The 27,418-nt window shown below is 44.3% G+C and overlaps 1 protein-coding gene across 1 annotated transcript in view; it reads right to left on the bottom strand.

Annotated features, from left to right (window-relative positions):
• The window catches only part of LOC119448681 (Down syndrome cell adhesion molecule-like protein Dscam2), a 251,508-nt gene that overhangs the window by 39,071 nt on the left and 185,019 nt on the right, over window positions 1–27,418 (bottom strand). The window contains exons 6-12 of the mRNA XM_049665697.1: window positions 24,242–24,417; window positions 23,012–23,305; window positions 13,281–13,712; window positions 12,116–12,277; window positions 5,537–5,830; window positions 4,502–4,621; window positions 105–284 (exon numbers count right to left, since the gene is read on the bottom strand). Of these exons, the coding sequence (XP_049521654.1) occupies window positions 105–284; window positions 4,502–4,621; window positions 5,537–5,830; window positions 12,116–12,277; window positions 13,281–13,712; window positions 23,012–23,305; window positions 24,242–24,417 (1,658 nt within the window). The remainder of the gene's footprint in view (window positions 1–104; window positions 285–4,501; window positions 4,622–5,536; window positions 5,831–12,115; window positions 12,278–13,280; window positions 13,713–23,011; window positions 23,306–24,241; window positions 24,418–27,418) is intronic.

Below are 27,418 nucleotides of genomic sequence, written 5' to 3'. Positions count from 1 at the left end.
GAAATACCAGTAGAAGTGTCATTTTATTTAAAGAACTTAATTGAGCGAAATTCAGGAAACCGAACGAATGCACGTCATGAGAGAAACTCCAGCATGTCACTCACTGCGGACGGTAAGCTGGAGAACTCGGCTGATTCCGGATCCAACGCCGTTAGAGGCTTCACAGAGGTAGAGTCCGGCGTCTCCCGGCTCAACGCTACGGATGCTGAGCGTTCCATTGACCAGTATGTGGATGTGCGAGTTGCTAATGATGGTGCGGAACTGCGACGCTGGACTGTCCGGCTCTGCAAAGAAAGTCGGCCCACTCGGATCAGTTGCGTTCAGTGTTGTTCGGCGTGATTCAGTCATTAAGATTCGAGGCTGCTGTAGCAAAGCGATTATGCGAATCATATTTGAACGTGATCAGGCATGTCGTGCCTAGTGTGTGTGCGTGTGCGCGTGCGTGTACTCATGTGCGCGCGCGTTTTTTTTTTCTTTTCATCTGTGTGTGTGTGTGTGTGTGTGTGTGTGTGTGTGTGTGTGTGTGTGTGTGTGTGTGTGTGTGTGTGGTGCGTGCGTGTGCGTGTGCGTGTGTGTGTGTGTGTGTGTGTGTGTGTGTGTGTGTGAACAGTTGGTTGGGTGGGAAAAGGTTCTCGCTAATGTCTCAACAAACAGAACCACGAAAGCAATGATTCAATCTTCCCGTAGATATATTTCTTTTTCCGGACGAGAGAATAAGTTATAAAGGGCACCGCCCATCATTTGCGGATGGTCCACCTTTACCCTGCTGGGCAAAGCTATATAATCGGCAGCCGTGGTCTGTAACTTGGACAAAAGAAGCCGCTGTGATCTATTCTGCGAAAATCCTAAAGCTCTCTGAGCTCTCAATACTCTTCTTTTTTTTATCTCTTTCATTGTCTTGGGACACGCCTCGCACCGTTAATTTGCTTCACCATTCTCAATGGAAGACACAGGTATAACTGTAACCAAGGATTCTTATAGGGCAAGATATTTCATGGTAATAATGGATGGCACTCCTTTACTGTTTTACTACCCTGGTTAAATATCGGCTTGTCTTGAAAGAAGACAAGCTTTGTTTATACAAGCGAGCTCGATTAAAGAAATATTTTATTAGACGCCTTGACAAGCATTTGCTCGAACAATTGTTAATTCCCAATAATGTTCAGAGGTAAACGGATACACTTCCCCATACCCCGATTTCGCAGTACGATATGAGACCTGTGCTGGTCCTTTCAGTGACTACTTTTTTTTATCGCAGCTCTCTGGCTTTATCTCAGGAGAAACGGGGCTAATATTTTATTGGGATTTGATTAGCAATCACTTTGCATAACACATGTAAAATATTCAATCATCTCACATAGCGGAAGTTGCCTGTTTCAAGTATATTCCTCTTTTATTATATATGCACGTTATGAAACACCAGCAGGCGCACCGAACAACATAATCTGCTATAACGCCAGGAAAGATAACACTACATTACCCATATGGCAAATAAATGTTTTGATAACACCACACTCTAGCTATGTAATGTAACTTCCGATCACGTAATTTAACAAACCTCATTACTGTCGCAGTCACGTTCTATGAAGTCACAGAAACAATTTTAGCTACGCACTACTACTAGCGATGAACAAGAATATGCAGTTTAAATGACCCTTCGTGACCACAAGGTTGTCACCTGGTCGGAAGTTGGCTGCGCGACATATGGTAGGAAACACATGCCCACGTAGGCCAGCAAAGATTAAGAAAGAAAATATACATTTTATTTCCACCACAATAGTAAAGTACTGCATTGCAGCCTCTTGCGTCGCGCTTTTCACGCGATGAATGCAGCAAATTGTTTTCGCTGCTAGCTTGCCGCGAAGTATCTGGTTCATCACACGCGCAATTAATTTCGCACTTGGCACTTTTGTAACGGCAAAGTCTGTTTGAAGGCGAGCACCCTAAGGGGGTGACGCGTAGCCGTTGTTTCTTCTAGCAGCGGAGGACGAGGCGCTGCAAGTGGATCTATCCGCACAACATCTTCCGGCAATTGCTCCGCCTGGCATATATTGAGAATCTAGAATTGGCTGAAACGCAGCCGGCGACGCTAGACACCATTTGCAACCACTGTGATAGGGAGCCTACATGCAAAAACAGCGCTTGCATGTAGGCTCCCTACACTGTGAGAGTACGCCGCGCCACCTAACGCCTTTTACGCCAACCTGACCTACCCTAACCTACTGTGGGCGAAAAGCAACGTCAATAATCCTCACAGGCATGACGTCAGAGCGTCACCGGCGGCATTTCAGCCAATCGAGTTCAACCGCGGTTGCTAAGGCGCTGTGCCTTCTAGATTTTCGATTTACGCCTCCGCCTGAGCGCCACTGGTGAAGTACAGTAGTGTCAATCGGAAACTGCTAGCGGTGCTAAGCGATGCATGCACAGAAAATAATACGAAAAAGAAATGCCTCATAATGCAGAGATCGTATTCGCGACAAATCGCTCCGTACCCACTGGTGCCGGTAATTCATGCTATATGCGTAAAACGGTGCACCCACACGAAACAGTTGTTACAAAGGACAAGCTCCGTGATTTCTACCAAACAGTACCACAGAAGACTCCCTTTAATCGCAGATGGGAGCCGCCAGGACCATATCGAGAGCTTGAAATTACATATGAAGCTCACATCGTCATGCTGAAGTGCATGCAGTATATAAACAACTGTTGTTTTAAAATCACCAGGTGCTTGCAGTACACATATTCAGTTGAAATGGTAGTCGCAAAGTATGTGCGTAATAACAAGCGCCGGCAACTCGTGATAGTGTGTTACTGGCTGAATCGAGTGACAAACATTTCGTGTGGGCGAGAAACTGCGAATTCGACACCTGTTATAACTCTCAGCTCCATTGTCATAGCATAACGCGAGAAATAACCATTCTTGGCTTTAAACTTGAGAAAGCATTTCTTACGACTACGTTAAGACCAGTTTCCTAGTAAGACACATTCCATGGTAGTCAACGTCATCAAATCGACAAGACGAAACACGCGAGGCAGAAAATGTACTCGCAGAAAAAGTCACACTGCGATAAGCCTGTGAGTTGTGACGCCCTTCGAGGCGAAATGGATTTACAAACACGTTCCAGCTTCAGCGAACCACATGCTCCTATACGAGCCTAAAGAAAGAAAAGTTTTTTTTAGCAACACTTTATTTGCCGAGAAGCGAAGACAAAGAATGAGCGTGATGTCAGCAGCAGCGAGTTAAGGACGCAAGGAAGAGAATTAACGCGGAACTGGGGAAATTTAAATGTCATCTGCAGGTGATCCAGCACACGCACGCGTGGCTGCGTTTCGCGCTCCGCGATGCGCCCGCACACGAAACAGTGGAAGAGGGAAAGATAACGACGTCGAGAGAGCCGCCGTGTACTTCCCCATACGTGCGATGAACACTTTAGCGTGCCTCCAGCTCGTTTCTCCATCTCGTCTACGTGAACAAAGCATTCGCCTGCAACTTGGACATACACTTCCTCGGTGAGAATCGCTGAAACAATATGCGGCGTGGGTCGATAGAACGTACCGGTGGCAATTTTCGCAAGCGTAAATTGGCGTAAGCGTAAGGCTAAGCGTCGCGGTGACTTGAATTATGAGCAGATAGGTTTTATTTATGATGTTGAAGGTTGTAAGAAAAAGGGGGAGGGGAGGGGGGGAGCGGGTTGATGACGAAATGTACTGAGCAGCAGCTATTGTGCAAATGTATGTTGTATGTACGATAATTAAACACCTAACGTTATAATCGCGAACGGCGTGGATCAGTGGAGACACGCATCCCACTGCGTTAACATTCCACTGACCGGGCTAAAGGAATTCTGAGTAATTATGGTAGGCAGAATTCTTTAGAGAACGAGTATACATGGCTTGTATGCCACCTCGCACCTCGAGTAGCTCTGTGCAATAGTTACTTCGGCCCATTCTCAGCCTTGCAGACTACTGTATTACAAATCGAATTATCTGCCAATCCCACGCGTGCTCGAGTTAAAGGCGCTGTTGCGCTGTGCGTTTGAGTGCTCCCCTGAGTAAATAATTTTCAGGACGGAGCTGCAAAATTTGCCAGCGGTTTCGGGGCAGCGCATTGAATGGCCTTACATTCACTAAGTTGACAACTATGTAGTTTTATAATAGTGAAATATTTTTTTCACCGCACCCTTTTTTCTGATATTGGGAATGAAGCTGCACGTGTAATCATTTCCACGACCGCCTCATTATAGTGTGCCCGGCGAAGCCTTTGCGGTGGACTGCTGAAAAATAAAAAAAGTACCATGCCACACATCACATCCCTTCGTTATCTGTCGTGTGGTGAACGAGACAAGACGAGAGAGACGAGAGACGAAGTTTCCTCAGCAGGCGCCATGAGCATCAGAAGAGGGGCCGTGTTTTCGTGCAGCCCCAATTGTGGAGTTTCAAAAGTGACAGCAACACAGTAACGTGGAAACAGGACGCGGGCTGAGCTTTGTCTTCCGATTACCTGCAGCGCTCTTCCACCGAATGTGAGGCTGGGGTACGCCGCTGGCCTGGCAGTCGATGTACACCGAGCGTCCAGAGACGGCGGTTGTGTCGTTAGGTTCCATGGTCCACGACGGGGGCACTGCAAGCCAGAGACCGCATGCTTGGGGCTCGTCTCTTTATTCTGCTCGCATGTGTTCTACAGTGACAATGTTGATATTTAAATATTAAAAAAAAACGGACGCCGTCGTAATAGTTGTTTAAGCTGTAATTATATTACAATTACCTTAGAATTGAATGCCCTTTAGGAAGCCACTACTAATTTACTCAAACATATACAGTCGAACGTCTTTAGAACGAAGTGCGTGTGGCCTTCGGAATCATTCGTTATAACGGTCACTTCGTCATAAAGGTCGCGCACCGCACAGCTCACAATAGAACAGGGACAGAATTATTGCTTGATTATACAGGTAATTTCGATGTAAAGGCGTCAGTTGTGAAGGCACTCGACTGTACATTTCTGCCGCTACAGCTTTCAAAGGCAGTTTAAGAATTTTTCACTTTTGTAAAATGTATTAGGAGAGAACTATAGCTGGCGAAAATTGCGACGGAAAAATACGTGGGTTCGTAATTTTCGCGTATGACAACAGTTGTGGACCTAATTCATTGAGAGTAAATTTGACGCATGCAGCGCGAATGTACAGTATCTAGTCAGGTTCAACTAAATCTAAGTTAGGTGAACTGATTATTAGCATGTAGAGCCGAAATCAGCTCTGCAAAATGTGACATTTATTACTTCTAGCCAGATGCAAACGTAGCAAAGATAGGCATAAGTGCATTGTGTTGCTTATATATATAGTGGGTTGAGATGTCCAGAGAGATAGAGAGAAATGGGTTGGGAAAAGCAAGGAGGTTAACCGGGAGAGATTCCGGTTTGCTACCCTGCACTGGGGGAAGGGTGAGTGGAAATGAAAGAGTGAAAGAATTGTGGAGAGATAAAGCGAGGACACGATAAAAAATAAATATAGGACATGGGGAACGTCCGTGAAAACTATACCTTTTACAAGCAGCTCGGCGGAATGCTCGGCGGACGCGTACTGGTTGGTGGCCCTGCACGTGTAGTTGCCGTTCTGTCGCGACGAGAGGCGTTTCAGCGTCAGCGTCGACACGAAGCCACCCTCGTCGGTCATGATGGACATGTCGGTGTGAGCGCCAGGCAAGAGCGGCTTGCCGTCCCTCAGCCACTCGAGGCGGATGGGAGGGTCTCCGGCGTGCACTAGGCAGGTGAGGCCCGCGCGCACGCCTTCGTGCAAGTTGGCCTGGAAAGCGAAGGGCGTGATCTGCGGTCCGCCTGCGGGTAATCAAAGAACCAAGGGTTAACTTTTCCTGAACACTGCTGGCAATGAAAGTAGTTTTCTTGGAAGGGCGGCAGATTGGGTTGGCTGGTATATTCCAACATGTTGCAAAGGCGTATAGTCCGAAGAAGGAACAACAGGACGACATCTGACAGAGACGAGCGCTAACTTTTAACTAAGCTTTATTGTGAACATGTGGTTATTTACACAGGTTACCAGAAAGCAGGGCAGCAAGAAGCGTTTGTTTTGATTCTTGCTGCTTTAAGCTCCTCTGTCTTTTTTCATCTGGCCTTCTTGCTGTACTAGATGTCTCGTAAGCCATGTAAATCACTGCTTTTTTCACAATAAACCGCTGTTGTAAGGTAGCGCACATTCCTGTCTGATGTTGTTCTGCTGTTACTACGCATTGTATGCACTACACCCTTGCAGCATAAAAATAAAAAGGGGGCCTGAATTTCCTGAATCCTTCAACCAATAAACGTTCAGAATGTTGTAGATTCTATGTTAATGTCACGTTGTAGATACTATAAAGAAACACAGTAGCAAAAAGTGCGAATCACGAAACTAACTCGCGAAACAAGTAACATTCAAGCACAACGATAGCGGTGCTTCCAGAATAATCGCTGGTGCCCGCGTATCTTCCAGAAAGTACTACCCAACTCGCGTCGCGCATACAATCAGATTACATTAGGTTCGGTGACCACAGAAAACGGATGGAACATCGATAACATTCGAGAAACTTCCGATACATGCAGGCGCGTCCCGAGCTGAGCGATAACCTTTAACATTAGTTAGCCAGTGAAAAGCGGTCACCCGAGAAGGATAAAAAATACATGAGTCAATAACGTATAATGAAACCCGAGGACAAACATTTTGAGAGCCGTGCATCTGCGTTTATTTCCTCTTCATACTTCTTTCATGGGCCTCTTAATGAGCAAAGAGCGCGAATGCAACGTAGAACTTGACTTCATTGGCATTGTGGCCATTGGAAGTAATAGAAGGTGCTCTATGTAATGGTATACATTTTTTTCTTGTGGCACATGTGTTTGGGTTTCTTTACAATATAAATATGGTTGTTAGCGAACATGCTTAACCTTTTCTCCCTTTCTCCGGCTCAAACTGGTTGATCAATAACAGTTTCACAGTTCACACTTTTGCGGATTTTTCGGTCAGACGTTTCCAATTCCGCACAAGTACTTCCTACAGGCCACTATGGGAAAATGCACACTACAAAAGCTACCCCGAGTAATTTTTGTGTTTCGAAAACTAAGGTTAAACCTCTTTTACCCGAAGCTACTGTGCACTTGTATTGAAGCCTACATGGTTCTAAGCTTGTCCTTGCAAGAACACCAACCGTTTAATAAACAGTCCCGCTGTGGCCAGTCATGTGCGATAACGTGTACTTATCTGGTTCCAAATGTATCTTGATTCATATTAACATCTCAAAGCTGCCGCTTGCTGCTGTTATTTGTGTAATGTTCTCGAATAACGTTCACGGTGTTTCAGCCAGTCAAAAGACATAAAAAAATGCTATCGAAGGATTTAAACAATTTCAACAAAGAAAAATACTGCATGGAAAACCTAACACTGAGTTAGGGCGAGAGCTTCAGGTGGAGCGCACTTAACGCCGGTTATGACGTCCAGCTAGCGATCGCCTGAACTCGGCAGCTGGCTGCGTCGGAGTTATGGGGAGGTTGCTTTTCACCGAAAAGCACAAAAGAAAAGCATCCACCATGCAAGTCACACACTTCTCTTTGTGCTTTGGTCAGGACCCTCAGCCTCACCATCTGGCGTTTAGTTCAGTTCGCTCGGCCACTGCCGTGCACCTCAAGGTTTGGGCAACAGCTGCTTCACAAAGCACGGATCTAGAGCCAGAGATGAACGGTTGCAACAGGAGCACAAAGTTGAGAAGATACGATTAGTTGAGCAAGGCACCAGCGCGAACAGTTTGCTCGGCGGCGTAAGGTGCGAGGCCAATGTGCCGGTTCGCATGGTCCTTTCTCGAACAGTCTTGTATTAAAACCATTTTACTTTTGGGTTCATTGCATGTGGCCGTCTCTAGTTTACTTAGGAAACAGGACAACTTAAATGATCCACAAATGAATAACGTATACATCTCTTGTTTTGTTAAAACACGCTGCTGGGCTAGTTAGGTCACAATTATTTATCAGCGCAAGTTCTCCTTTTATTTATCCTACTTGAAGAGGTCGCCACTTCTTGCTCGACGAGTCTCAAAAATTAGTTAATTCGATCATCAAATAAACCGAGTGAGACGTTTATATAATGAATTCACGGATAGAGTTCCAATAGGGAAACCGCAGTACGACAGTGATGAAGCAACATTCATTTAGTATAAATGTAAACTACCAGCATCAGTTTTAACAGCGGAGCTGTTTAAGCCGCCCGTTAGTCCGTTAGTCGTCCACAAGAAATGTGGGCCGATCCTGGCGGTAGTGCAGAAAGAGTCCAAGTGCAATGGCACATACCCCTGTGAACCAGCGAAGCTGAGCCTGGCTAAGTCTAGTTAAGTATAGTTGGGACTACTTAAGCTTACTCAGTCATCGATAGCCAATCAATAGCCAATCAAAAGCTAATTGATTATCGACCAATAACCAATAAATTCCGCGAAATGCTGGGGATGACTTGGTAGTGCTTACCTAGCCCAAATACGTAGCCAATACCTTGCGATAGCCAATCGATAGCCAAATAATAGCTGTTCAATAATCGATCAATAATCAATAAATTCCGGAAAGTGCTGAGGAAGAATTGGTAGTGTTTCGCCTAGCCCAAATACGTAGCCAATACCTTGTGATAGCCAATCGATAGCTAATCGACAATCTATCAATAATCAATAAATTCTGGAAAATGCTGTGGATGACTTGGTAGTGCTTAGCCTAGCCCAAAAGCCAGGACTAGTTAGGTGCCCATCAGCTCGGCTGTTTTTTAGCATTGCGCCTCCAGTGCAAGCTGCGCTCATTTTTTTAAGCATTCTTCTCGAACAAATGCTACGAAATAAATTGGCGTCGGTAAAATTTTCTCACGTTCTCTACCGAGATACAATTAGAATAAAAATATTGCGAATAAGATTCCCAAGATTACGCAACGTAAAATGAAGTCGCAGAGCTGGCTTTTCTTATAACAGGGCAATAGTGACGAGAATTTTTTTTTTTTTTTTTTTTTTTTTTACGGACGCAAGAGAGTAGTTAATACTAACGTGTGCCACTAGGTTTGCATACTGCACTATCAATCTCATCAACTGGCCAAGCAGCGTCCGTGTGTAAAAGTTTGTCGGCTCACTACATTGCTTCATTTTTCCCATTAATTTATTACCTTCAAGCTTTACGTACATAATGCACAAGAAAATCTTTGGCGAATAGCCTCAGCTGGTGCAAGCTCTGTGCCTTTGTGGCTTCTGTCACCTTTGCAGAGGCTCTGTCGACGTCTGAGTCGGTGGTGGTCGTGGGGGTGAATCGTAGCAACAGGCGGGTTTAGCCTGCTGATCAAGGCTGGCAACTGGTCCTCCAGAGCATCTCTTAAAATATCACTGCTATGTTTTACCATATGTTCATCAAACCAGTCTCTCTCAGAATGCGATAAGGAGACGTGAAGTTTCTTTGCGGGCTATAACTGATCCTTCAGGGAATACAATTGAGGTGTTGCAGGCACGCATGCGGAAGGCACATTTTTGCAGATTCTCCAGGACTTTGTGGCTTTCATCTTGGAATTTTCGGGCACGACCACAGAAAGTGTGTAATGTATCCTTTCTCGTCGCATACCGTACAGTTGGGAGTCTGCGTCGGTTATGCGATGGCGCATGTGAAAGAACGTGTATGCATGAAGCTGTGTTCTCTTTTGAGGTATTTTAAATCGATGAAATGGTGGCTAGAAGGGAACGTGAAACCATCGCGGCGGACAGCACGCGGTGCTGAGTGTAGCACCAATATATGGACATGATAGGTGACACAAGCGCGGCTTCTTAGATGCCTGCTTTTGGGTGGAACCGCAGTAGCTGGCTGTTGCGACGCGGAATCTCCTGACTTCTCGGCGTCTGCCGTCGTGTCAGTTTGCTGAAAACAACTTCGATGCGCCCTCAAGACAAAAGCGTTATGAAACGACAAGGAGCAGCTCATTGCAACAAACACAGCGCCGATTTAAATAACGTACTTATAACGAACGTTCTATGCGCTGACGAAGCAATATTGTCTTGCGAAAGGAAAGTCGAGGCGAGGAAAAGTAGAACAGAAATAATGTGCTACATTAAGCTTCGTCGCCTGACATGATACGCTGTGACGTGGTGCTTTGTTCCCAATTGTGTTTTCCAATTCATGTTTCCTGAGTTTTCGCAGGAAACAAGCGAACGAAAACTGAGTTTCCAATGCATCATTTTTGCTCTTGTATCTTTTGGCGTGCAAAAAGAGTAGGAGCGTTCATGCACCCTATCAATAATTAGCGTTCTTTGGTATGTACAGACGTTATAGCGTTGGACAACCACTTCGATAGATTTTCGGTCCTACGAAAATTGCATTACGAACCGACGTTCACGGTTCGATGTTATACCCACGTTCTGAATGGAGAAGTTATGGAAGGGCAAATTATTTAACACATCACGCACGCGGGTTAGTGCGGACGCGTACATAAGATGAAGTTGAATGCCAGTTGAGTGCCAGTGAGTGCCATCCGCGCGCAAATTTTTTGAAAAATTGTTGAAAACTTGAAAAGCTTGCCTCTTAAAAGGGTTAGAGGTAGATGCTGTAGCATGATACTTCTTTAGGTCGCTTTTCCCTCGACGCTTTTGTGGCTTTCTAATATACTGTTCAAGGAGGGAAAAAGCAAAATAAGCTTGGGCTGTGTATGCTCAGCTCGAACCTGACAGTACAGCTCTCCAGCGAGCCGAGGAAGCCGCTTCGAGACAAGGTCTCGGAACCGCGTCCGCGGCGGGTGCCCTGACCCACTAAAAATACGCCGGACTCAAATCGTATCGATTTGATAATAAAGTTTACGTTCTTCTTCTTGGGCTGTGTATCGTACCAGCTGTCTCTCTTTTCTTTTCACCTCTGTTCCTTCTCCAATCAAGTCACCGGAGCGCTTCAGGACAAAAAATGTGATTAAAAAGGTATCAACAAGAACAACTTCTAATCTAGAACGGTAAACCGAACGTAGATGATTTACATGCTTTATCCTTACACATCCCACACAAATAGTAATCGCAATGCGTCTCTTACACGTTGTGCCTGCATTTACATGACCTGCAAACATCGCTTCCACTTTCTTGCAGAACGGCGACAAGCGCCGGCTTTCAAGCACGCTTTCCCAGCATGCCACGCGAGTAGGACCATCAAAGTACCGCCAGTAGCACCGCCGCTGCTAGCACGTTTTGCTGCTACGCGCCGCGGCCGCCAATGCTCCCACCTTTTCTTCGAACCACCATAGCGTAGCTTTCTTTCCGATCTCTCCGACGCTTTCTTGACGGTCGCTGTCGGGTGCTGCTGTAGTCTCAGTATTCTAAGTATACAGCGCCCACTCAAAAAAAAAAAATGCATCACGTGCCTGGCGGTGGGATCAAATCTCGGTCCTCAGCACAGCGACCCGATGCTCTGACCATTAGGCTACAATCATACTTGTACTTATGTCGTGCTAACGCCATTCAACTCTTTGAGATTATCGCCTCGTGTGTCACATTTGCACATGCGCTCGCGCCAGATTGGTTTGCGCCAAAGACGCAGGAATGGAATGGGAAAATTTATAGCACTTTAATAACCGCTTTACAAAGGCTTCGCTACGCATAAATACCAAAATCTGCGTTGGGTCCGCAGTATTTTTTTGGATATCAAAGACCTTGTTTATTTTACGTTTGTACTGCAATGTTAGACATCCAAACGGCCTTTTTAGGGTGAAGGGCCTAAGTGGTTACGCGAAGAAACTCGAACAAAACGCCCCAATCCGTAGGACACAGGCGAGTGGTTTACGCGCCACGACGATGCTCCCGTCTAGGCAGCAGTGAGCGTGAAGCTCTTTTTGACAAAAATAGAATGACAAGCCTATTTTCCTGCTCTTTTACAAGCCGTTTTGAGCAATAGATAAGTCGGTGGTACAAATCATTGCTGTTTGGACAAGTCCAAAGAGAACAAATTGAAGGTGATTATTGTTGTAGAAGTTGTTAGAAAAAAATCTACATAAAGCAGACAGTTCTCGTATCTTTTGGGTCCCCTCTCATAAGTCGCAGTTCAACTTTAAGGATCTTTCTTTTCTTTTTTGTTTTGCAGCCACGCATTGAAACTCACTCCGCACGTGCAGCGAGATGGTTCGGTGGACGATCTGGGAGTCGGGTCCATGCACGGTACACGTGTATTCCCCCTGGTCGTGCTCGCGATCCGTACCCTGGATCTGTAGCGTCCCGTTGGGGAACACCGTCTGACGTTGGTTCAGAGGGAGCCTCCTTCCATCTGTGCATTTTCGCAACGGAAGAAGAAAAAAAAAGGCGAACGAGCAGACTGCTTAAGATTCTGGAAAAAATATATTAGACAGTAACAACAACCTGGGCATTAGGTGCATTCAATTTTCGGGAATAAGCTACCTACGCTGTCACTGATTGCTGCAAATTGAACGAGGTCATCAGCCTATTTATTATATATAACTCCCGGGCATACGTATTATATTCTGTAACAAACTGCTCTTGAGGTTTGCATTTCCAGACGTTCTATAGTTGTCAGTGATTGCAAACGTGACAGCTGCCAACATCCGCAGTCAAAATGACAGAGCTTTCGAGGGTTTGCACTCTAATACTGAAGCGGAAGCAGGGATATTTCATCGTGCTTTAATGCGTATTACATTGTAAAAATAACATTAACATAGCATTTTCTTGCTTTGTTCCTCGCGCATTACACGGTTATATTAACCACAATTACTGAGAACAACGCTTTTTAATGTTGTGATGCTTCATTTCCAACATTGTTGTTCAAATGGCAAACTTTAGTGTCATATATTTTTGTTTTGAGCATAATGAGCTTTGCTCCAAAGAACCATTGTTCTTTGCGCAGATGACCTATTTAGGCTACGACGGCATCGAATAATTTTTCTTTCCGAGACTCAACCAGCGAGTTCTAAATGTTGGCGTAAAATTCATACAAGGGTTACATTTATGTGTAAAAATAAAATAATAACGTTTTTATTGTTAAAGCAATTGATTTAAAATGTAAAACTGAAACATTACTTGACCTATATAAAATGTTATTTTGCGGTGAGTTATTCTTACTTCTGCAAGTTTTATTCTTTTGCTTGAAGACGCACTCCTACAGCTACAGTGATGATGATGATGATGATCCTTTACCATGGCTCGCACCCACTGAGGGGGATAGGCCAAGAATCGGGCGGCAACTACAGTGAACGGGTTATTACGACTATAACTTTATCTTCGTTCTCTTAAGAGCACATTTGACACGCGCTCACCTTTCTCCCAGTAGACGTGTCCAAAGGGGTAACCGCCGAACGGACACTGCACCGAGAAAGTGCCTGCTGCCAGCGCCGATAGGTTGCCGAGTGCTCGCACGTAAACCGAGCCGTACACGTTGATGCGAGCCGCGTGCGAAGCCACGCCGGCATAGTTAGACGCTTCGCATGAGTACGATCCGCCGTCTTGGACCTCAGCCGAAGTGACGGACAACGTGCTGGACACCTCGGCTCCGCTGGTGCCGGAGCTAGCGTCCGCACCCGTCGTGCGAACGCGAACACGGCCATGTCTGGAATCAATGGGCCACACGCCATCCAGCAGCCATGTGATGCGTGGAGGAGGGTCCCCAGATGCAACGCAACGAAGCGACACGGGCTTTCCCGGGCGTACTGTCGTTTCTTCAAAAGTTGACTTGAGCTTGGGCGCTTGATCTAAATAATAACGTGGGAAGACAAGGGAGTAAAGATAGTAAGAATAAACTGGGGAGAAACCGCTAAAGGCAAATAGATAGATAGATAGATAGATAGATAGATAGATAGATAGATAGATAGATAGATAGATAGATAGATAGATAGATAGATAGATAGATAGATAGATAGATAGATAGATAGATAGATAGATAGATAGATTGATTGATAGCAAAATACGTCTTAGGCTTACATATGGAGTGCGGATTACGCTGGTTGCTCTTCTGTGACTATGCAAATAGTTATTGTTTTCTCGCCTTCATTTTTTCTTTGTCTTTCTTCTCAGTCTTCTTCTTACAACGTTTTCTCATTTTCTTTTCGGTATCTTTGTTATTCGTAATTTTTTTCATTCTGCTCTCGTGGCTGAGTTTATGGTGTTGCCAATCGGACAGGCGAAAAAATTTACATAAATTGCAGCAAGTATTGCCAAACGGGGAAAGTTACATTTGGCAAAACTGTACAGGGGAACGCGCTGTGAATATTAAAAGAGATTATATGGTGCCTAAACGAAACAAAAATATAAACATTCAAAGAGCTGAAGAAAACCGAAGAAATTAGTTATTGTTAAAAAAACAATTGTTAAAAGAAAAAAATGACTGTACTTATCGCTAAGCTATAGCTGAAGCTCATACACAAGTGCTTCTGAACTTGTATAGAATATACACGAGAATGAACACACACACAAAGACGCGAAGCTGAAAATTGAAGATTCCCAAGAGCCCATTTAACTGTCATTAGCGTTTTCCAAACACAACACAAATGTCACAAAATAGCCTTGCAAGCAATCATGAACCCATTTCATCCGATACGCCGAGAACTGTAATGAGTAGCGATCGGAATAAGCCATTAACAGTCAGAAAGGGGAGGCGAACGTCCTGAACTAAAATAAATGGCTGCCGCTATCTCCGGGAGTGCGCCGACTTCAAATATACAGCACATATACATTTGCTAACAGACGCTAAAAGAGCACTTATGCCGGCAACACATTCCTGAGTGCAAGACCTTATCTGCGCCCCAGCGAAGATGCCTTAAGTAGTCGCTCTTACTAAAGCTTCGTTTTCTCCTGCTCTGTGCGCCTTTTGCCAGATAATCCCTTTCTCCCATCAGGACGCTCTTGCTCACATAGCAGGAAAACTACTCTTTCGCAAGCGTCCCATCCGTGGAAGCACTTCCTAAAGCGGCCGTCGGTTGTCAAGACGCTGTAGAAAATATCACTGGTGGCTACCCATCCGTGATAGCGACCGGCAAGAGAACATTCGAGGAGTCATCTTTGACAAGGGGAAATGAGCGAGTGAAGTGTGCCGAATGATGAAATGCTTCGCGCAGTCGTATAATAAACCCCCTGTAAGAACGTATGTCCTTAGAATCTACGTACTAAAAATCAAGCCGCTTATAAAATCTAGAGACAATCTATAAACTTAAACAGCCTTCACACAGACTGCCATTACATCGTGGAGACTTCTACAGCAACTTAAAGTATATTGCCACACGTCAATCTTTCACTTTCTTGCTGCTTTTCGTTTACGATTGATAATCACTGTTATCAAGATGTTACTCGTGGCAAGACGCCCCTGCAGGAACCGAAACTTCGTTAATATCATTGCCAATTCTCAATCAAAAGAGCATCTGCTCAGATTGCGCGAGCGTCGCAAATGGTGCTGTACTTATTATGTGCACTTGACACATAATATCACATTCGACAAACGTGCTCGGTCACTATCGTTGGAATTTCGTTTTTTTTTTTTCGAAAACAGCGCAAAATAACAGGGCGTGACAAAAAGGCAAAGGCGCTGACTAATAAGCAAAGGTTGTTGGTCCATGGCACGGTGTGTCTCTTTCTCACGCCCAGGTATGTTGCGCTGTGTCCGCTCAAGTCATAAACCAACCAGCCCAAATGCGTAAGCTTCTGCTGAAGAGAAGTATGAACTTCCATCTGTAGCTACTGTGCTATATCGCCGGGTAGACAGTGACAGGAAAGAGGGAAAAAACACTGCCAAAATTTTGAGTTAAAAATCTTTTCACGGGGTCGAACTTGTCCTCTGAATGATAAATTGAGAGGAGAAGTTCGTCCTAGTGAAAAGATTAGCGCGATAAACAAGGCACGACAAGGAAACACGACGCGCGCGCGCCAGAAAAGTGTGTTTTTATTCTGTTCAACAATGGTTCACTGACTCCTAAATGGGTCGTTTTTAAAAACTCTGAAAAGTAACCCGCAAGAAGTGCAGGGCCATAAGTTGACAGACTGTGCAGCCTTTACAAAACCGTGTCCCATGCAACTTGTGTCATAGATTTAAAATATGCATGTGCCACGTAGCTGGACCGAACCAAGTGAATGTTGTTTGGTGTTGCTTGGAGCAAGTAAGGCAATTTTTTACAGCGAGGCGGTTAAGGGCTCACTCTTCGATGGTCGCGTCCGGATGTAGAAAAAAAAAAACTCTCCTAGGCCGTATGCTGCATGTGCGAGTGAAAGCGCGCGAGGGACGCGCGCTTTCACGGCGAGCGAACGCACGACGGAGAGCTAACGCCACTTCCGTCGCGCGAAAGACCATGGGGGGACGGGAGGATGGGAGGGGAGGCGACGTTTAGCTGCGGCACCAAATGCGTATCTTGCGACCGGGCGCAAGAGGAACTGGCGACTCAATCTCCCACGCAAAAGGAGGACAGCGGGAAGGCAGCGCGGGAGGGAGAGGTTGTAGCTTCTGCTCTGCGAGAAACTTGTACTTTGCGCGGCGTGTGGCCACCGTAGCCGGGCGGTCGCGCGCACCGTATCTTGAAAGCGATCTGCAACACGGCTCCTACCTTTGTATGCGCCATGCTTTCGCCGCTCAGTTACCGTTGAAGCGATAGACCCGTGGCTGCTGGCGCGCTTGCTTACGCCAGCGTTTTGACAGCGGTTGTGTGCGGTCACACAAACAACGCGCAGAACTGTTGTCGACGGCGGCGGCATTTTGCCCACCTTCGCACCGAACGCACGCGACGTTGGTGACGTGTTTATGAAGAACGTGCCAACCTTTGCCGTACACCGTATGGTGGTGTACCGTTGCGACCATAAGGCCATGGTCCCTGTTGTCACTAAATAAGTGAAAACCACCGGATCATATATATTTCTTATTCTATAATAGCTCAAATAACCAATTACACCATCACATCTCGATAGTCATAATTAGACATACATAATTCCCACCATAGCACAGGTTCGCTGGTCTTCCATCTCCACCCCAGTGGAAGGGCTGACAGTTTTTTTTTTGTATTTGACCTAAATACTTATTTCTTATTATTATTTAATCAACTTCTCAAATATTATATTGAGAGCAAAAGTGTCAAGGAGAAAGTTGTAGACCCTCCTGAAAATTTTCATATCTCTGTTGCTCAGCACGCGTTACAATGCCCAAGACTAGTCACGCTGCGCTTTTTCGTGTTTCGCTATCTTTCTTTAAAGCTTGTAAAACGCTTTTTATGCAGCGCGTATTCAGCGACAGAAAACTGGATCAAGAATTATTCAGACTGGCCTACAATTTGCTCAGTGACACTTTTGCTCTACATTTGAGAACTTTATTAATTAATAATGAGTACTTATGTAGGCGAAATACAAACATATTCTGGCTTGCGTATATATATATATATATATATATATACATTAATTTTGGTGCAAGTTACGTGGGACACTTGATACATACAGTAAAGCATCTAGAGAGCATCGAATCGAACTTCGCTTGCCGCAGTGGCTCGATGTCCACTGCGTTATGCTGTATAACGAGATTCGATTAGTGACTTGGGCGGTTCCGTTTCTATGGGGCCGGAATGCAAAAAACGCTTGTTTATTTAGATTTATGTGTATATTGAAGAATGCCAGGTGGCTCAAACTATTCCGAAGCTCCCCATTAGACGTATATCCCATCCCATCTGTTGCTTTGAAACATTTAACCCCATAATTATGATTTGTTTTATTCTAACCAAACTTTCGACAAATCAGTTCTGCGGAAATCTGCAATGCGGAGCAAGGCTCATGAAAGGAAATATTGTCACCCACTCGAGTGCAGCAAGAATCTGCAAGCGTGTGCCTAAAAAAAGGTTTCAGAAAGGCTCATATCAGAATTAGATATGCTTCTCTTTCTGAGCAAACCATATTGGCATTCCTTTGTAGGCTCCGCTACTTCGCGGTGGACGACATATCTTACCTTTCACGATTCTTCGTTCACCTTTTGGGCTTCCACAGAATTAATTTTCATTATTCAGTGCCCCTGCGCTTCGAATTGTTAATTAATTCACCCTCGCTCATTGCTCTGCTAGCGTCCTCGTTAGCCCAGATGATATACCGACTATCCCGGAAAGGCAGGTCCGGGGATAGAACCGGAAATGTTCTATCCCCAGACCAGGACAACTTTTTCTTTAACTGCGCAGGTTTCTTCCTAAAAACAAAGTTATGGTTTCTTTGTAGCTTCGTGCTGCAGTGGGGTGTGTGACAATTCTCTCTTCCAGTAATCATTCATGACCAAATCTTGGCGGTGTGAGCCCTGAAGGCGTGTATTGCCAATTCCTAAACGCCACATATCGATGTTTGGCCTGATAACATTTTCTCCAAGCGTAAAAAATTACAAGATTCAATTCGTAAGCGATTCCCTACTTCACACGAAATGGCGACTGTCAGTGAACTTCAACGTGCGAAGTCTGGGTTTTGCCCCGATTGCTAAGCGAGATTTTTAAAGTTAGATAACTTGAGACAACATGATAAAGCTTTACTGGCCAGTATTCATATATCTGTGGCGGGCATCAAAGCTTGCACGTCAATCGTCCATAGAAATAGTTATTTTTTGTTAATGTGATTAAGCGGCATTTTGTAATCGCAAACTTGAAGTCAGCGGGTGTTGAAAACCTTTTTGCTAGAAACTCTGTGCATTGCAGAAGTGTTGAGTTAAAAGTATTCGAAATCGCTCTGCGAAATGCATCGCTCTCCCAGGTAACACGTCTGCGCAATGTGGAAGCAATTCAGTCTGGAAAAATGTCAACGGAAGTAGCAAATGATTTCACAGCAAGCTTTGAGCCAATATTTCTCGAAACTAGTGCTATAAGCAAACAGCTTACAGCGAAATGTTATGCACTGATTGCTGGCTGTGATTCGGATACAATACGGACGAATTATCGCAAGGAATGAGCGGCTTCGTAAGCACTGAGAAAACGGGCATGTTTTGAACAAGGAGTATGTTAGTGAAAGCAAAGTGGATGAGAATTAGACATTAAGACGACAGCAAGGATGTTTACTTGGCGCGATAGTTTCAAAAACCCCGGGCCGTCATCATACTGACGACAGTGTGACGAAATTGTCGTCACTTTCCGACACGATTATCTGCGTAGTACCTTGATGAGACGACATCGACACGCTGCCTGGTGTTGTCAGCACGTGTCAGCCGCTCATTTACGCAGACACGTAAGTGCTTCGAACACTTTGAACAGACTTCTGAGAAACTATCCAACACTTGTGTATTTGTGTGCTTTTACAGCTTTTATGCACGTCGAAGTTCTTATTTCTTCAAAAACTATTCCACGCATGTACGTTTCCTGGTCACACCCTCTGGAAATCTTCATGTTTGTCCGGAATTGTTTTCTTATGTATATAAACTGATTATCTGCTGCAGACCACGCTTTACTATTGTGAAGTTCGCCTAAATGAAGAAATCCAGTTGCTACTTTTTTTAACGCGACATGGCTCTGAGGCTTCTGGAGCAGTTCATTGAGATTTGAAATCAGTCATATCTTCCAATTAAAAAGGTAATTAGCGCTTCGTTGCCTGATCAGAAGACTAAGCGTCTTCGTGCAAATTCAGAATCTTCTAGAGAACGGCTAGCGGGAAGCCAATGAAAGCGTTTGTTGATTGCATGTGACCTAATAATGGCTTTTTCTTTTCTCTGATATTCTGATGTAAGAGAATAATGTGTGATATAGCTATGTAAACAAAAACGTCGAGTATACAGTTGTATTTCTTTTATCAAAACGGTTTCAATATGTAATAAATGTTTCAAATTAACAAATTATACAGTGAATAACATGGGCCAGCTGTCAGGAAGTTGCCTTGGAAGCACCGCAAGAACAAAGAAATAAAAATAAAGCAAAAGGAACCGCTCTTACTCCCTTCAATCATTATGTTGTGCTCCTGTAGACGTTTCTGAATAATTACACAGCAATGCCAATAATTACGTTCCCCGTACGACAGAGATTTCGCCGCGGAGTGAGTTTATTCGATAATGACCTGCTTATTGTCCCCCGTATAGCAACAGTTCAATTTATCTGCCTTCGTTTTTTACTTTGTTTCATTGCTCCTCCATTAGCCTTGTGAGTGCTGTGAATTACAGAAAACAAAATGTTTTTTTCAGCGTTTTCCTCCTATTAGGTTTTAGACCTCAATGACATTATTATACACAAACACGAGAATAACATGCATATGCACTCCCGCCGTGCGCAATATTATATAATAAATAAATAAACAGACAACACACCCAGTTCTCGGTCTCCTATTGTTTCCCCATTCGGCTCTTTCTCCAGATTCCATGCAAGCATTGTAAGCATACTTTTTCTTTCGCTATGGCTCCAGGTCGCTAAGTCTTTGTCTTCGTTTACCACATTTTTATTACTGCTTCGGCGGCTACTCTTGGAACTTTTTTTTACTAATGACCATTGTCCACTTTCATCCACGGTGCCTTCGTCGAAATCTTTTTCATTCCTATGATTTGCTCTTCTTTCAAGCAACCGGTCAATATTCGTTATCACTTGATTTAGTTTGGCAAAAAAGAAAAACAAAAAAGAAGAGGGCAATTGAACTTGATGACCGAAATCATGTGTTTGTAATTAAAAAGAGGAAAATACCTCGTATGTTGGTTTAATAGCCTTGGCTCGACATCTAAAATTTATAATCCTGAATAGTACAGTTTCTGATTTGTTTCCGCAGGTCAGAGGGAAAAACAAAACAATTGTACAGTCAGTGTTTCTTTATTTTATTGCGATAGCAATTATACGGACACTCCAAGCTGATTTCTGCCGTCGGCGTCAGGTTTCGTTTAAAGTCCAAGGGTGATGAAATCGTCGCCGCGCGCCGTATGCTTATATGCGAGTGAAAGTGCGCGAGGGACGCGCGTTTTCACGGGGAGCGAACGCACGGCGGACAGCAAACGCGACTTCTTCTGGCGCGCGAAAGGCCGTGGGGGGACGGGAGGGAGGGAGGGGAGGCGACGTTTAGCTGCGACACCAAATTAGTATTATATAAAAATGTTGCGAGGCGAGAAGGTGGTGAAGACTTCCGACGCTGTTCGACGAGTGTCCCGTTCTAATCTCGTCGAAAATCTAGTCGAACGCTGGCAAAACGCCGACGGCGTCGACAACAGTTCTGCACGTTTCTGGTGCTGCTGCATGTCCAAGTTTATACAGCTGATAAAGCTGCTATCCTTACTCGGTATAGCTCTCTACTAATTTGCTATCGTAATTGAAGCTGCGCCTTTCGGGTGAAACTGCGACATTTTTTTTTAAATTTTCTAATCATTCTCCTTACTTTACATTGTCTCCATTACTAGCACAAGAAATTAGGATGGCGTGTATTTAATTATTTGTGAATGAATTAGGGGGATTCTCTGTTACCTTATTTGCGTGATGTGCTGGTCTTAAGGCTTGGAAGTTGATCCGTGTATCGAAAGTAAAACATCAGATTCTGCATCACTGCCTGCGGAAATATAAACAGTATAGCGCTCTGAGTCAGTAGCACCTTTCTTATTATTATTCGACCAGATGAGAGTGGAGCGCTGATTCTGACGAAGCCGCCACAGGACGCCATGGTCACTGAAATTCGGTCGTGCATAGGAACTGCCATCTTTGAAGATGCGTGTGTCAGATGTCCGTGCGTTTTTTTTTCGGACTTTCACTTCATTTGCGTTAAGGTGTTGAAGCGAAGTATTCAGCATCAATATTGCCAGAGATAGGGAAAAAATGTTTAGAAATGTAGAGAGGTTTACCAGTGGTAGTCCTGGTTGGCTACCCTGAACGTAGGGAAAGGGGTAGGGAGTATAAATAAAAGAAGAGAACACAAGGGGAGTGAACGTGAAAAAGAAGAAGAGAGGTAAAGACCGAGAAACGAAAAAGTAAGCCACGTACACACTGCAGCAGTAGAAGGCGGCCTTCTTAACGTCGACTATACAAATCGACCCACTGCACTACAGTCATATGGTACAAGCTTTAGATTTCTTCGAGATATTTGTCTGTGTGAAGAAGTAGCCCAACGCACTAAGGAAAAAAATGAAAGCAAAAGATGCGGTCATTTCGCCGTGATCTAAAATGAGACTACTACAATGATGATGATGATAGATAAGCATATCTAGAAATGGAAACGATATTGTTCGTGCCTATTTATGGCTATGATTTTCTCCTACTTGAACCGCGAAATCTTGTGAATCTTAAAAGCTTCGACTCGCCGCAAAACACCGATGTCTATTGCGTGGTGCGACTGAAAGCGAGATACGAGGATTCGATTCTCGGCCGCTGTGAGCACGCATATTTATTAATGCGTCCTGAAAAAGCTCTTTCTCACTTGTTTTTTTTTTTTTCGACTCAGTTGCCAAGCGGCATTTCGCTCAGTTGCCAAGTGCCTCGAGCGGCCAGTCACGCGGCAATTTTGCGTGTATTCACGGGCTTCTTTCACGCTAGGAAAAACTTTTTATGTTGCACGTACGAGTAAGCAACAGAAAACTGTGTCGCAAGTCATGTTTCTCTACAATTTTCTCATTGACACTTTTCAGATAACTGTAATAATTGAGAAGTTGATTATTAACTAAGACTAATTATCTAATTAGGCAGAATGCAAGAAATATTAGTATATATTAGTATCTCCAAGCGACGGCAAACAAAACTGCCTTGGTTCGGTCCAGCTAGGTAGCATTTGCATATTTTTAAAGTTTAGCCCAACGTAAATGAAACACCCTGTATCATTCTGCAGCTCTTCAGTAAGTAAGGCGTATTTCGTCGCCCAGGGGCTGTGTTGGAACATGAACCACTACAAATCAATCAATCAATCAATCAATCAACGAACCAACCAATCAATCAAAGAATCAATAAATTTTTACTTGTGCGTGAGGTAGCAACTCAAAAGAGACATTACTTAGCTCAGCCTTACTACGACGGCACGACACAGCAAACGAATGGAGACAGTAAGGTGAAATAAATTTTGCTGGCAATACATCTGCATCCTAAATCCAGAGACGACAAACACAAATACTTTCTGCTCTCACCACCGACGATGAGCTCTGCGGCCGCCTGCACGGTGCGCTTGGGTGACAGACGGACGAAGCACTGGTACATCCCTTGGTCCTGGCGCCGGATCGAAGGAAGATGCAGAACACGGGAGCGACCCGTTCCTGCAGCTTGCTGCGTGGACGGCATCAGGCGTCGACCGTTGTGGCGCCATTCGAGACTCGTCTCGTCCAGCACGCCCCAGTCGAGGCCGGATGCATTGCAGCGGAATGCAGCAGCGTGCCCCACCTCGGTCCTTACGTGCGCCGGGCTGACTGTCACCCAAGGCTTTGCTGCATAGAAATGGAAGAAGAACAGAAATTGTAAAAGTGCTTGCGCTTCAACAAAAAAAAAAAAAAAACGAAATTTCCTCGGAAAACAGCAGCGCAACGTTAGTGGCGCGAATAGTCATAAAGCCGTTGCGGCTAGATTGTGTTACGACTCCACTGAACACCAGTGTCTGGCGGTCACCGTCTAGTGCTTAAAAAGGCATGAACACGGAGAACGCAACCGGAGCTGCCAGCGAATACGTTCGGTGCGATGCAATAATCACGCAGCCATCGCTGTCATAACACGTACGTACAAGGGTGTTGGCTCTTGAGCCTTTCAACGCATGGTAGTCGCTTCTATAGCTATTACAGCGGGGTCATCAAATAGTCAAGAACCTGCAGCCATGCTACTGCCTTCACTTTCATAGGGCGGTATTTTGTGGCAGCTCATTTCATTTTTCATAATTCACTTCGTTTATCATTAGCTTGACAACCGGCAAGCTACTGTCATTGATGGCAACATTTGGTGGGAATACATGTACGAGTCTTTCACGTGTCGGTAAGGTATCAAACTAAGAAGGTAAAATAGGGGCAATAAGCAAACAGCTGATTGCGTCAAATCTTACTTCATGTACCTAACACCGCCTAAAATTTGGTGTATTCGTCATTTCTGATAGCCGGGCTCAACACACATGCACAGACACCGGAAAATATAGACAGGGGAGCGTGAAAATTAATTATAATTTAGTCACAATCTAAGTAACAAAGTGGCTTGAGTGTATGCGAAGCTATCATCATAGTCACGTTTAACGTTGTCTGGCGCTCCCGTAATTCTTTACGTAAACGGCACCGCTACGACAAGGAATATGGTATAGTTTAGCGCCAATTAGGAATCCTACGCGTTGTAACGGTATCTCGATTCCCGCGATGACATACGGTCAGAACATGCGCCATACTCACGGGTGACGACGAGCTCTAGCTCGACCTGCGCCTCGCCGACGCTGTTAGAGGCGAGGCAGACGTAGGTTCCGGCATGGTGGGCCTCCACCTCGCGAAAATGCAGAACGCCGGCCGCCTGACGAACGTCCATACTGGGCTCTAGGGGCAGCATCCGCTGGCCGTCGCGTTTATACCAGCTGCAATACAGATGGCAGCCAGCATAAAAACATTACGTAGAAGTGTGTTGTAAGTGACAGGCAGAGATACTATGTTAGTACATAATATTCACGACACGTTTAAATGGTACGCAGTGCTGCTAACGGAGCTACTTTGGGGACGAATTCCTTCCGATTTTTTCTGGTATAATTTGCACGAAGGCATCGACAGAACCTCCCGCTTAATTATTATGTAAGTGTTTCGTATACACCAAATGAAAAAGTAGACGGCGTTATACCAAACAGGAACCCAAGTAACACTCTCAACAGCTTTGCGTTCTTTTTTTTTTTACGTTCTTTGTTACCATAGGCTGCAAGCGTCACTATACGGCTGATAAATTAGAGTGTAAGTTTGCTTCTCACACTAATAAATACGGTGTACTAGAGGTTAACGTAACCAGGACAAGCGTAGCCTTTGTTTTGGCTCCTGCTTTCAATGAGAATATGCATCGGCCAATCAAAATAACTTCGTTGCGCTGCTAATTGCCTGAACTTTCACGGAAGTTTTTCATCCTCAGCGAGCAACATTTGGTTGTCACTGCATGATGGTTTCACTACTCTCATACGAAAAAGGTCCTATCTTTTAAAGCGCAAGCTGTCTTAGAGGTAAGAAAAGAAGCACTTTTAACAGAAGGAAATTTGTTATCACATATTTCAACACGTGAGAGGCTTGCCCTTCGGACAGGTTTATGGCAATTAGATGAATTCTATTTTATAGAAGATAAGATCGTGGGGCCGTGGCTTCGTGTGTCTGTGATGTGCAAAGCCACAAAAGCACTGCTCCGTTTCTTGAAATGCAGCGGTTTATACTACGATCGTTTGCGATGAACTGAACAATAAAGGCTTCGTTGCAAATATGACCGTGCATGCTGTGAACATTTGACCTGCTTCTCATATTTCAATCTCCTGTCCCCCTTCCGCAGTGCCGTGCACGCCAACAGGCTCAGCTTGGTTAATCTCCCAGCTTTATCTCTATCCCGCCACATCCTCGGATCTTTTGCAAAGTTAGATAAAATATGGGAAGCTCAAGAAATTAAAAGTGGGAAACTTATAACTCCGTAAACATAAAATAAAATCAAATTAAGATTAAGATTCAATTTTGTTGCGCTGCTGAGCACGAGATCGCGGGATCGAATCCTGGCCGCGGCGGCAGCATTTCGATGGAGGCGAAATGCAAAAACGCCCGTGTGCTTGATTTGTAGTGCACGTTAAAGAACCCCAGGTGGTCAAAATTAATCCGGAGCGCTCCACTACGGCGTGCCTCATAATCAGAACTGGTTTTGGCACGTAAAACCCCAGAAAGAAGAAGAAGACAATTTTATTTGCTTCATTAGTGGTAAACCACACCCGGTTGTTTTAACTTGAACAGGCATTTAGCACAACTCTATTATTGAGGTGGAACACAACATGACGGTATGTATTACTTAGACTACAAATCAATACGCATAATTAAATTATTGACAAAATGTTCCTATTTAACTTTTCAACTGATTAATTAAGCGCACATATTGCAATATACGATTTACCAGGCACATCTACTTGAAACAATTTTTTTAAATATCACCAGTTTTGAGAAAAGCTCAGCCAAACTGCCGTAGAATGCACTGTTGTTCCACTCACTCTTTTACAAAACGGCTTATTATGCACTGAATCTCAAGAGTTATTGAAAAAGCAATGAATTTGGTCGCAAACTTTGGTGTCATTCTCATAATTTTTCGAAGTGGATTTGGCTCTAACGGTCACATTATAATATTCGTAATTTGCAAGTAGAGGCGTGAATTAATTAGTTCAAAAGTTAACTGTCAAGCTTTTGCTAATTAGTCAATTATCCCCTTTATTTCGTTGTGCCAATAATGTTTGCCTGTGAGGGTAATCTAGCTCAAGAAGTAGGATTGTGCTGCTTGTCTAGGGTGGTGCCTAAATTTTCTGGTACCAATAAAAATTAACATCCCCGCATGCACGAGATGTTATTCAGAAATCACTGTTATGTAAGGTGTTTAGGATAGAGTAATAGCGAACAGTTTACATGCATTCATTGCCGTAACTGATGCACTTCTACAATTATGGTAGGATCCTGTTGCATCGTTCACCCAATTTCCAAATTATCGTCTAGACCAAGGGATCAACCGAGGTCGGACAGTGAATTTCACTAGAGCCAACATTGGGAACAAGGAAACTTGTCATCGATTCCAGGCTCTGAAGAAGACAAGTGCTCGGGTCAAAACGTTGGCTTCAGCGACATTCCCTGTTCTGCCCCTGTTAATCACTTCAAGCCTCCATACTTCTGTTAGCTTCTGTCTTGAACGTAGATGCTAACGTGGTATAAAAAACGCAAGAATAGTCCGCTCTTATTCCCCAGAATTGCGACTAGTATACTTGCGATGGAATTGGAAGGAGTTCGATACTTAGCGTTTACTAGTCTATATAGTGCATTGTGTGCGGTGTAAATATTTGTAGATATTGTTTTACTGTATAATTTTAAACTCTGTCGCACTAAGACGCCCTATGTTGAGTTTTTAATGAAAAAGAATTACTTAATCTATTATAGTGGTTGCCCTTTGCGAGAATTCGAACATTGCTGCTTTTTACATGTATATAGGAGCTTTTGTCTAACACAACATCGCTGATGTATACGATAGGTCCCTTATTGGCGGCGGAGCAGTAGGTTGGGTTTCCTAAACATTTTTGCCCACCTATAATTATAGAAATGCGGCGGTGCCTTCCTGGGAAACAAAGCGCAAATTTGTAATTACGACATTTTGACTCCCCTGGGGAGAAAGCGAGTGGAGTATGCGTGCTTAAGAACTCTGCATTTGTCGTGATACAGGCATATAAGCACTGAAATTAGTAGACTCACTAATATAGAATCCTACTCGAATTTACTTACTAAAATTGAACTGTAAGTTGCTACAGCCTCCCTCATATTACGAGATTAACCCATTACGTTTTGGACCGTACGCGTTAAACTCAAGGCATCTGATCA

This window comes from Dermacentor silvarum, chromosome 4 (genome assembly GCF_013339745.2).
Source record: "Dermacentor silvarum isolate Dsil-2018 chromosome 4, BIME_Dsil_1.4, whole genome shotgun sequence".
Taxonomy (NCBI): Eukaryota; Metazoa; Arthropoda; class Arachnida; order Ixodida; family Ixodidae; genus Dermacentor; species Dermacentor silvarum.
The sequence above is the reverse complement of the archived record's forward strand: the minus strand, read 5'-3'. Positions and strand labels throughout refer to the sequence as shown.